The 12,216-nt window shown below is 35.4% G+C and overlaps 1 protein-coding gene across 1 annotated transcript in view; it reads left to right on the forward strand.

Annotated features, from left to right (window-relative positions):
• RAD54B (RAD54 homolog B) overlaps window positions 1-12,216 on the forward strand; it is a 119,858-nt gene that overhangs the window by 16,207 nt on the left and 91,435 nt on the right. The window contains exon 3 of the mRNA XM_036754134.1: window positions 9-120. Coding sequence (XP_036610029.1) covers window positions 9-120 — 112 coding nt within the window. The remainder of the gene's footprint in view (window positions 1-8; window positions 121-12,216) is intronic.

Consider the following 12,216-nt stretch of genomic DNA (forward strand, 5'->3'; position numbering starts at 1 on the left):
TTTCTTAGGTTGGTACAACTGAAAATCCCCTGCCGCATTTGCAAACTGACTCTAGAATTTATAATTCAGTTTTAAGTGCTGTAACTTCTGAGGAATCTGCTAAAGAAATAAATAATGTGGGTAAGTCCACTGGAAATGACTGGTTTAAGGCAACTGGAGAGGTGTCAGTGTGGGTAAAGCAGTCTGTGTACTTATATGATGACTATGTATATCCTATGTATGTACATACTGACCTTTGGATTAGTTTTTTTGGTTTTTTGATAATTTTAAAAATAATACTACTATTTTGTTGGTGGTTTATTATTGATGTCTCAATTTAATTTCTAGTGAGTAGATTAACAGCCATGCAATTTCCCCTGTAACAAATTAAAGCATTCTCTGTGAAGTACAAAAGGTTAAACAGTCCTATCATCACTAAATATTTAAAGGTTTGATATACTTCTTATGTATTCAATTTTTGTGAAAAGTATGTTAATTAGATTTATTTCAGAGGCAAACATTGTTTTATCTTTTTGGCAGCAGGGTTTCTGAGGGTTTCTGAATTTATAGCTCTGAATATTTGTTTTGATAGCTCTGTGAAGGATGAATTGGAGAGAGGAGTGATTGGAGCCAGGAAGTCTAGTTAGGAGGCAACTGCAATAGAATAAACGGAAAGAATTAAAGGCACGACTGAGAGTAGTTGCAGTGGGAATGAAAAGGAGATTGTGGAGGCAAATCGATAAAATTGGAGATACAGAATTAGGAAGACATAAGTCAGATGATTTTGATGTTTCAGTTCAGGGATACTGGAAGAGGTTGGGTATTGCTATCAACTGAAATAGAGAAATTTCTCTGGGCAAGTTTGGGAGGCAGTTTTAGACATTTACAGTTTGAAGTGCCAGCATGCCATCGAGATATAGTGGTTCAGCTTGTTTGGAAATGTGGGATTGGAAGTTAGGGGAGCGTTCAGGATTGGCTATGTAGATTTGGGTGTCATAATAATGATAATTCATATTTTTATAGAATTCTAATATTTGCAAGATTTCTCTATAACCATGTGAACAATAAGTAGTGTAATTATTATCCTAATTTTTAGATGAGGAAACTGAAGGTCTGAGAAGTTAAAAGCTCAGGGTCACTCAGGTAGAAGTGTTTTGAGACAGAATACAGGCTTCCTTGTTTTGACTTTCAAGTCTGGAACTTCTGATTCTAAAATTTCATTATTTGAAGTTGAGCACTGTCAAAGGAAGAATTGTGATTTGTTTTGTGATAGAAAAGATTACTAAAATTACCTTATCATTTTTTGACAAATAATTAGGTTAGTTTGAGATGTTTGGAGTTTCTGACGTATTTAATAAATAAAGGAAACTTCCTCAAATTAAATGTTTCAAAATTATATCTTATTCTTTTGGTTGAATAAATAAGTAGATATAATTTAAAAGCCTATCTAGATTGGCTAGATATTGCCTAGTGAATAAATATAGTTCCTGAGGTATAGATACACATGAATACAGCTTGATAATTTTCTGTAACTCTTTCACTTGTTAATTTTTTGAAGTCTTTTAATCCATTGGAGTACTTTGGGAGCATATATCTGAATTCAGCTGTGAAAGACTTTAATGTAGGTTGAGCCTTTATTATCTCATAAGCTATCAGAGTCCTTCCTTACTATGTATGCTGCTTCTGGGTTCCTAATTTAGAGGTATGCTGGAGTCAGTTCATACTGCCTCATTAGAACTGTTTGTTAAATTTTCAGTATTTATGCCTTTCAGCATTTATATCTTGGAAATATGCAAATGTTATGAATTAAAGTTTGATTTGTTTTGTTGATTGTCTAGACTTAAGCAGGTGATGAAGAAGATGTTAATAATGCAAATTAAAGTTAAGGGATTGTGTGTAGTGTACATACCTCCCCCCTCTGGGGAGCTGGTTGTTAAACATTTATCAGAACATTCTGCTAGTAGCTACTACTAGGGGATTTAAAAGATTCAAGTTGATATTCTCCATGATATTTACTATTCCATTTCTCCCATTATGTGGATTTCTTCTCTCCTTCCCCTTACCCCCCATAACCAGCTCCCCACAGTGACTAATCTCCACTACTAATGTTATTTTATTTTATAAAATTGCAGTTTATTTTGTTTTGTCAATTTCGTGTTTCAGCCATGTTCTACATTTGTCCTGTTTTTTGGTCCCAGTCCAGTTTCTTTTCTCTGGTCCTAAAGAAAAGAATTAAGTTAAATATGATAAAGTTTTAAATTTTTTATTGAACTCTTAACCCCTTTTTTGGCCTGATCAGTTTAGGGAAGGGGTAGGCTAAGGTGGGGGTGGAGGGCAGAATTTGTGCTTGCTTTTCTCTCTCCATTCAGTGAGAGAGTTGTACTAAGGAAAAGAATATCCCTTCTGGTAGCACTGGGTACATGTGCCACCTCCTTGACTCTTTGACTCTCTGTTTACCTATGTAGTTAATATAACTTAGGGCCCATGAGTAAGCCTAATACAGAATGGTCTTGGACTTACAGATTCATGGAGGTAATAGCTAGCTTTGTGACTATGAGCGTGTTGCTTAATTCTTCTGAACCTCAATTTTCTCATCCATAAAATGAGGATTATAGTAATAGTGGTGCTGTTATGAGTCTCAAATAAAATAATAACTGCAAAAGCACCTTATAAATCCTAAGGTGCTATATAACTGCTAGTTATCATTATTTTTTAATATTCTAAAATTCCTTACGGGGAAGGAACTGGAAGGGCCCTGACGGGAAAAAAAACAAAAAACTCCCCAATGGTACACAAATGTTGTTTTTGTGTATTAACTTATGTCCTCTTGACAGATGTAAAGTTGGCCTGCCACAGGCATTGTAAAGAAAGAAGTTAAGCAAGAAATGATAATAACAGGATAGTTAGGTTAACACAAGGTGTTCCCAGAATCTTAAAGCTGTACTAAGACTTTGAGGACCTCCTGTTATTTGTTGAAAAAAGTGTTTTGCAGTTCAGTAAATTAATTTATTTTATGGCTAGATGTTATGTTTTGATATAAAAATAGTTTTGATACAACTCTGTCTTTAAATGTAGTTTCTGAATCTTAGGTCATAAACCAAATATAATCTATTAAATTAAATTTAACAGGACTAAGCACATTCTGCGAGTCACCTATCACATTAAATGCTGGGGATGTAAAGACAAAAACATCACGGTTCCCAAGGAGATTATATATGAATTTCACTTTTGGGGCTTGTTGGATATAGTTATCCAAAGATGATTTGATATACTTTGGGGTCCATAGTTTGGGATGTAACATGCTTTGAAATATTTAATTTGGAATTTATTTCAGTGTTCCAAAGATCCATGATTGCATCAGTGTGTTTACTTCTTCCATTAATTCAGATTGCAACCCTTCCATTCCCATGTAGGTGATCTTGATGTTTGCTGTGGTTACAAGAAATTGATTACCTTCTAGATGACCTTATTGGCCTCTAAAAACCTAGAGAAGTCATCAGCTAGCAGTATGTTATTACATCTTTTTAGCTTGGAAAGGACTTTCTTGAAGTTTTTACATCTTGAATTCCATTGATTACAGAGGGTCACTTTCATGCCATGATGAAGCATTGTAATTGGACTTTAGTGAAAAGATTTGGAATTCATTTTATTTTTTTGAGCTGCATTTTATAATAGCAGTGTGGCTTTTTTTGAACTTATTTTGGGTAGAAGAAAATCCAGAAACTGATCGTTAGAATTTGTTTAAGCTGAACTCAGTTGCAGAGTTTTTTAGTTATTTTGCCATATTGGATTTTTTTTGTACTTTTACTTTTTTTTTTATTTGTGAATTTGGTAAATGGGATGTTGAAAAAGTCAATCATGTATATAACTTTTTCGAGTTTCTCTTGTTGTAGTATATAGCATAAGTCCCTTAATTTGTTTAAACATAGTATAGGAAATGCTTTGTTAATTATTTCTACCATCATTTAAATTCCTGCTGTAGTATTATAATTTGTACTCAAAATATTGAAATATAAGAATTTTCTATTTTTAAAAATGCTTTTAATTTTATAACTATTTTGTAGAGTGAAATTTATTTGGGGGTAGTGGTGGTATGTCTTTGCCTTACTTCAGTGCTGAGTGTTTTTTTATGTATGTTGTCAAAAAAAAAGCATTTAACAAAATGAGAACTATATTACAGTCACTGACCTGATCTAACTAATATTTTGAGGAAGTACTTTCTGTTTAAAGTACATAAAATCATGACAATAATAGAAGGAAATATCAAGTATATATTAGCTTAAAGTGAAGCTTTAAAAATCAGCCTATTTGATTTCCTACATTCAGATGGGCAAAGCAATAAAATTAAACAATAACTAGATTTATTTTTATTATGTTAATGTGTTTTCTGTGCAGTTTGAAAGCTCAAGGGCTACTTTCCTCATTAATGATCCTTTAATAAACCTAACCTATTGTGAATGCTAATTTCTTATTGATGACTGAACAAAGTTGAGTTGGGCCCAGACAACTTTGCTCCCTAGGCAAAGTTTGAAAATTGTGTCCTGCCTATGTTATTATCCACTGAAAACTTTCAGACTGTAACATGACATAGGCAACAGAGTCACCAAAGAAAATACCAATTTATCATAGACAGTAGAATTTTTTAATCTTTAAAAGTATGTACATTTACAAAAAGTAATAATGTGTCCCTTGTTATCCATATCTCCCTTCATCCCACAAATTGTGATCTAGGTGACTGATCATGTTGCTTATTCCTAATTCTGGCTGTGTGACAAATTATACCATCAAATAAGTTTTGTTGATAGATACCAGAAGAACAGCTGCCAAATTGAAGCACCATTTAATTTGCAATTTGAAAGCTTGTTGTGCAGTTAACTAGGGAACTCTGGAACTGTAATGACATTTATGGGACAGTGGATAGAATGCTGAACTTGGAGTCACAAAATCTATGTTGACTTCCACCTGACACTAGTAAGTGGCCATTAAATACATCACTGAAATTCTTTTAGCTTCAATTTCTTCATCTCTAAAATAAGGATAATAATGCAATACTTTCCTTACAAGCTTGCTGTGAAGCTTAAATAACAATAATAATAATGTATATGAAGTGTTTTGTAAACCTTAAAGCACTGTCAGTTATTATTATGATGCATATATTTTCTCTTTCAAATTTTCTAAAAATTTTTTTTGCTTTTATATCACCTTTCTTTCTCAATAGGTTCTTCTCCCGCTCTCATCCAGTAATTTGTTGTCACAAAGAATAAAAAAGAATAGAAAATAAATAGTTCAACAAAATTAAACAACCCATTAATCAAGTCTGACAATTTACAAATCTACAAACAATGTTACATACCCATAGTTCTGCCCTCCTCTACTGAAAGAAGGGAGGTGAATTTTCTTATTTCTTTTTTGAGGAGGAGTTTGGTAATTATTACATAGTACCTTTCTTTTTGTCTTTGATCTTCTTGGAATATATGTCTAGCATTGACATCTTAGTCACTTTATGTTTGAATAATTCTAAACTACTTTTCAGAAAAATGCAATCTACTTCCAGAGAGATAACTGATGAACTCTGAGCACAGATCGAAACATACTTTTTTCACTTACTTTATTTTTCTTGCTTTTTTTTTTTGAACATAGCTAATTTGGAAATGTGTCTTGCATGACTTCACAAGTATAATTAATATATTGCTTGCCTTCTCAATGAGTCAGGGAGGAGCTGGAATAAGAGAGAGATTGTAAACTCAAAATTTTTAAAAAAGTGAATACTAAAGTAAAGTATAATTCTTTTTTTAAAATTACTTTTCAAAATGGTGGTACTAATTCACACCTCCAACAATATATTTAGTCTGCTTTCAAGAGTTATGAGACAGACTCAATATTGTCTTTCCACAACCATTTCAGCATTGTTTATTTCCATGCATTTTCATCTTTGTTAACTTGCCGGATGTGAGATGAAACCTCAGAGTTATTTCTACATTTCTGTCATTAGTTATTTGGAACAATCTTTTACATCATTGTTGTGTGGGGTACAAGACCCTTACCAATATAAAATTTATAAAGCAAAGAGGCGTCTCAAGGTAAGAACAGAAAGTATTTATTCAGTTCTCGCAGGGGGCGTCACCTCCACTTGGACGGTCTAGCGGAAGGAGGCAGATTACAAAAGACAAGTCACCCATTTATATTCTAACGTGAAAGATTCCTGCCCACCACTATCCCTCCTCTCCATTGGCTGGGAGGCGGGCTTACAGTCTAGGCTCGAAAAGCTTGACAAAGAACCAGGAAATCAAGCACAGCCAATCCAAAACATCTCTCCTTATTTAGCAACTAGCTGCTGATGTGGCAGTAATATGGCTAAGGTAAAGAGGAGGAATGAGGAAGGGGAGAGGGAGTCTTCCTGGAGCAGGAAACGAACAACCCGTATGTAGTCCATTATATCCTTATTTGGTAAAAACTGTGTGCTAGCACTAAGGAAGAGAAGGAGGAGGGCACTTACTACCCCAAGCCCTGAATTCCTAAGAGTTAGGTAATCAACAACCTGCAGGGTTAAATCCTGAGTCCATTTTGATCCCCCGTCCTCCTCCAACACCACTTTCTTTAAGAATAAAAGAAGGAAATAATTTCTATATTCTCCCTCTATGAAGTCTTCACATGAGTTATCTCCCACTCATTGTTAATAATTTGTCATTCTTCTTTTGAGAACTGTTGCTATCCTTTAGGGAATTTATTGGGGAATTTATTATTGGGGAATTTCTCTTGGTCTTATATGTTTCTATTAGGTCTTTGTATTTTTTGGATATCAGATCCCATCAGATATTTGATATAATTTTTTTCTTAATTGACAGTTCCCCTTTTTATATCCTTGTTGCATTGATTTTAATTGTGTTAAAGCTCTTCAATATCGTAATTCATACCACACATTTTCTTGAGTGCACTTTCAACGCTTGTGACTGAAATATTGTCTCATAGTTGTTACTTCTACAGTTTTTTAAATAGATGATTTTTGGGGATATTTTAGAAAATTTATTAATTCTCATTTTTGTTTAAATTCAACTTTTATATATTAAATCTGTGATTTTCTTTGGAATAAGTGAGATCTTTTGATTTTTAAAGGTACATCAGTCATGAAAATAGTTAATGTTTACAGATAATTGAAAAACTGTGATTCTTAGTTCTATCTCTCTCTGTTTCCACTCTTTTTACCATAGTTACTGCAGAAGTGGAAGGGAGTCACATGGTACTAAGCGTCATTTTGTATTTTTGTTTCATGGCTTTCTGTTATCAAATAATTCATTATTGAGTTGCCAGTCTACAGGTAATGAGCCTTTTTCTACTTAGCTAGTTTGGTTCTCAGAAAGAAGATGCATTGTATCACTGATAGAACTGGCCCAGGGGATATGGTCCACTAATGTAGCCTTGGATTATACAGAATTACCTTATGCCAATATGAGGCATCATTTTTGTACACCTACTTTGTATATATTCTCTTTATTCTGTATTCACATACTTGTGTGTGTGTGTGTGTGTGTGTGTGTGTATTTAATCTCCTTGATGTTTTCCCCCATTAGAATATAAACTCTGTGTGAATAAGGATTGTTTCATCATTATCTTTGTATCCACCGTGCCTGGGACATATTAGGTAGGAGCTTATTAAATTGATTCTGTTCTTGATATTGTCCTTATGTGAAGTTCTGTCTCCAGTAGCAGACACCTGTCAGCGTTGTAGAGGGTTTCTCTAAACTAAATGGCATCATCGATGCTAGTTTGGCTGATGCTCGGTTGGACTCATTTCAAGAATTCCCAAGTATCTGAATCTAATCAGAGTCTTCTTCTGGTGTTATATGCCAACAAATCTTAAAGTACCATTAATCTTCAAGAATTCCAGTTGCTTTTCTCCCAAAAAGCAATTGAGGGACTCTGAACATAAATAGGCTATAAATATTACAAATGATGATTACATGTATTAAGTGTCATAAAACATATAACCAAAGAACTATATGACTAGAAAATGTAAAGAGAATGAAGAATAATGGATGGCTAACCTTTGTGCCCCAAGCATATTGGGTAGAAAGCCTAAGAAAGCCTGTGAATTTATGGGTCTAACTGCAATTACCTAGGTTAGGAAAGAATGGATGGGGTGCAATTTGTACCATTGGTGGGATATACACCTTTTTGATATCAGTGAAATCATCTATTGAGATATTGAAGTATGTCAGTCATGCTCTAGTATTTCTGAGCTAAGTATAATCTTGAATTATAGAACTAATACAATTGGTTATTAATAAGTTGTAGCAGTGTTGCATGAAATTAGTAACATAAATAGTCATTATTTTAAATTATTATTTCATTTAAGGTAGGCAAAGTGATACAATAGTAGAGAGCTGGCCTTAGAATAAAGAAGATATGGGTTGAAGTATTCCCTTGATAACGATACTGACTGTGAGATTCTGGGCAAGTCACTTAACCTCATAGTGCCTAGGCCACCTCTAAGACTGAAAGTTGCAGAACATGTTGATCTGAATTGGTATCAGGAGTTTCCTCACTGACAGTTTCACTACCAGTGAAATTCATTCATTGACTGAAAAAAAAGAAAAATTCATTAAATGAACGGATTTGTAATTTTTTAGAAAAAGTAAATTTTGTTTTGTGAACTATTTCTTTCATTTTATGACACTTGTACAATGTAAATATGGACTAATAATATTCAGAGCAACTACCTGTTCTAAATTTAATGAACAAATTCTATTTAAAGTACTTCATAAAAATAAAAATGGATTGAACAACAAAATTAGTGACTAAGGCTTCGTAGATTGCTCTTAAGCAAATCAAGAGGCTGCACTGGTTTTTTAATTATTGTGTACAATTTGGGAGCCAAGATGGTGGCTGGAAAGCAGGGACTCGTCTAAAACTCTCCCCCAAGACCCTCCAAACACCTATAAAAATGGCTCTGAACAAATTCTAGAACTGCAGAATCCATGAAATAGCAGAAGGAACCAGGGCTCCAGCCCAGGAAAGCCTGGATGGTTGCTGGGTAAGGTCTATTGCACGGACCTGGGAGCAGAGCCCAATGTGAGTTGCGCCCAGACCAACCAGACCAGGAGCCAGGTAGAACAGGCCCTAGCGCCCTGAATCAGTGAGCTGTGGCAGTTAGCAGACTTCTCAACCCGCAAACACCAAAGACAACAGAGAAGGTTAGTGGGAAAAGCTGCTGGGACAGAGTGAAAGGAGTTCAGTTCAGCCATCACCCCAGGGGCAGTGGAAGTGGTGCAGCTCTGAGGACAGAACTACAACTGCAGTTGCTTCTGGCCCCAGGCCCACCTGGTGGGAGGAATTAAGTGGTGGATCAGAGCAGGAGTGCAGAGCCTGCTTGAGATCTGAGTCTTGTCTGGTCCTGGTTGGCAGTTCTTGGGGGAGAAGGAGTGCTGCTGTGGCAGAGCTTGCTGTGTAGAAATAGCTCTGAAAACAACAGTGCAGCCCCTCAAGCTTGGAACAAAGTAGTCTCTACTCTACAAGCAGTCATACCTCACTGAAAAACTCAAGGGTCAAGTAGTTGGCTGGGATCATGACCAGGCTGTGAAAACAGACTCAGATTCAGGCTCAGACTTTGGAATCTTTCTTTGGTGCCATCCAGCCAGAAGAAATCAACAAAGTCAAAGAGCCTACATCAGAAGCCTCCAAGAAAAACATGAACTGGTCTCAGGCCATGGAAGAGCTCAAAAAGGATTTGGAAAAGCAAGTTAGAGAAGTAGAGGAAAAATTGGGAAGAGAAATGAGAATGATGTGAGAAAACCATGAAAAACAAGTCAATGACTTGCTAAAGGAGACCCAAAAGAATACTGAAGAAAATAGCACCTTAAAAAATAGACTAACTAAATGGCAAAAGAGCTCCAAAAAGCCATTGAGGAGAAGAATGCCTTGAAAGGCAGAATTAGTCAAATGGAAAAGGAGGTTCAAAAGACCACTGAAGAAAATACTACCTTAACAATTAGATTGGAGCAAGTGGAAGCTAGTGACTTTATGAGAAATCAAGATATTATAAAACAGAACCAAAGGAATGAAAAAATGGAATTCAATGTGAAATATCTCATTGGAAAAACCACTGATCTGGAAAATAGATCCAGGAGAGAGAATTTAAAAATTATTAGACTACCTGAAAGCCATGATCAAAAAAAGAGCCTAGATATCATCTTTCAAGAAATTATCAAGGAGAACTGCCCTGATATTCTAGAGCCAGAGGGTAAAATAGAAATTGAAAGAATCCACCGATCGCCTCTTGACACAGATCCCCCCCAAAAAACTCCTAGGAATATTGTCGCTAAATTCTGGAGTTCCCAGATCAAGGAGAAAATATTGCAAGCAGCCAGAAAGAAACAATTTGAGTATTGTGGAAACATAATCAGAATAATACAAGATCTAGCAGCTTCTAAGTTAAAGGATCAAAGAGCTTGGAATATGATATTCTGGAGGTAAATGGAGCTAGGATTGAAACGAAGAACCACCTACCCAGCAAAACTGAGTATCATGCTCCAAGGCAAAATATGGATTTTCAATAAACTAGAGGACTCTCAAGCTTTCCCAGTGAAAAGACCAGAGCTCAATAGAAAATTTGACTTTCAAACACAAGAATCAAGAGAAGCATGAAAAGGTAAACAAGGAGGAGAAACCATAAGGGACTTACTAAAGTTGAACTGTTTTGTTTACATTCCTACATGGAAAGATGATGTGTGTAATTCATGAGACCTCGGTATTAGGGTAGCTGAAGGGAATATCCATCCATACATACATACATGCATACATACATACATATATACACAGAGGGCACAGGGTGAGTTGAATATGAAGGGATGATATCTAAAAAAATCGAATTAAGGGATGAGAGAGGAATATATTGAGAGAGGGAGAAAGGGAGAGATAGAATGGGGTAAATTATCTGCCATAAAAGTGGCAAGAAAAAGCAGTTCTGTTGGGAGGGAAGAGGGGGCAGGTGAGGGGGAATGAGTGAATCTTGCTGTCATCGGAGTTGACCTGAGGAGAGAATAACGTACACACTCAATTGGGTATCTTACCCCACAGGAAAGAAGGAGGAAGGAGATAAAAAAGGGGGGATGATAGAAGGGAGGGCAGATAGGGGGAGGAGATAATCTAAAGCAAACACTTTTGAAAAGGGACAGCATCAAGGGAGAACGTTAGATAAAGGGGGATTAGATAGGAAGGAACAAAATATAGTTAGTCTTTCCCAACATGAGTATTGTAGAAGGGTTTTGCATAATGATATAAATGTGGCCTATGTTGAATTGCTTGCCTTCTTGGGGAGGGTGGCGGTGGGGAGGAAAGAGGGGAGAGAATTTGGAACTCAAAGTTTTAAAAGCAGATGTTCACCAAAAAGTTTTTGCATGCAACTAGGAAATAAGATATACAGATATATGGCCATAAAAATCCATCTTGTCCTACAAGAAAGTAAGGGAGAAGGGGATGGGGGAGAGTGAGGTGACAGAAGGGAGGGTTGACTAGGGAACCGGACAATCAGAATATATACCATCTTGGAGTGGGGTGGAGGGTAGAAATGAGGAGAAAATTTGTAATTCAAACTCTTGTGAAAATTAATGCTGAAAACTAAAAATATTAAATAAAGAACTTTTTTATTTAAAAATGAAAAAAAATTATTGTGTACAATTCTTTGCTAAAAGAGGCTCTGTTACAGAACCCTGGGAAGGATTTGAAGGACTTTCAAAACTGAGGAAATATATTAATGAAAGTATAAGTACTACAGACATTTATACTGTTCGTTTGTGTCATTCTTCTAAAAAAATTTTAAAAATACATGTACTTATTTGTTACATAAAAATAAAGCTAAAGATGGGAGGTACTACTGTGGAAGGAACACTTAAATATGTAAAGATTTAATCCCCAAAATGTTTGGAAGATTACCTCCTTTGGAAGGAGGTAGATTTTTTTTTAAATGATTTTTTTTTTATATCACTTTTACTTCCCACTGTATTCTCCTTCTTGCTCCCTTCCAGAGAACCATCCCTTATAATAAAGTTTCAAGAAGGGAAGAAAGAAAAGAGTTCTTCAACACTGAACTATATATCAAAAAAGCCTCATGTTGTAGTCAGTTATCTCTCACTTCTGGTCTCCTGCTTCCATAAAGGAGTGGGAAGTAGCAGCTTCTTTTCCATGTGGCTTAGCCTGATCATTTTAATTCTGCAGCATTTATTTTAAATTCTTTCCGTTTAT

The sequence above is a fragment of the Trichosurus vulpecula genome, chromosome 1, assembly GCF_011100635.1.
Source record: "Trichosurus vulpecula isolate mTriVul1 chromosome 1, mTriVul1.pri, whole genome shotgun sequence".
NCBI classification, from domain to species: domain Eukaryota; kingdom Metazoa; phylum Chordata; class Mammalia; order Diprotodontia; family Phalangeridae; genus Trichosurus; species Trichosurus vulpecula.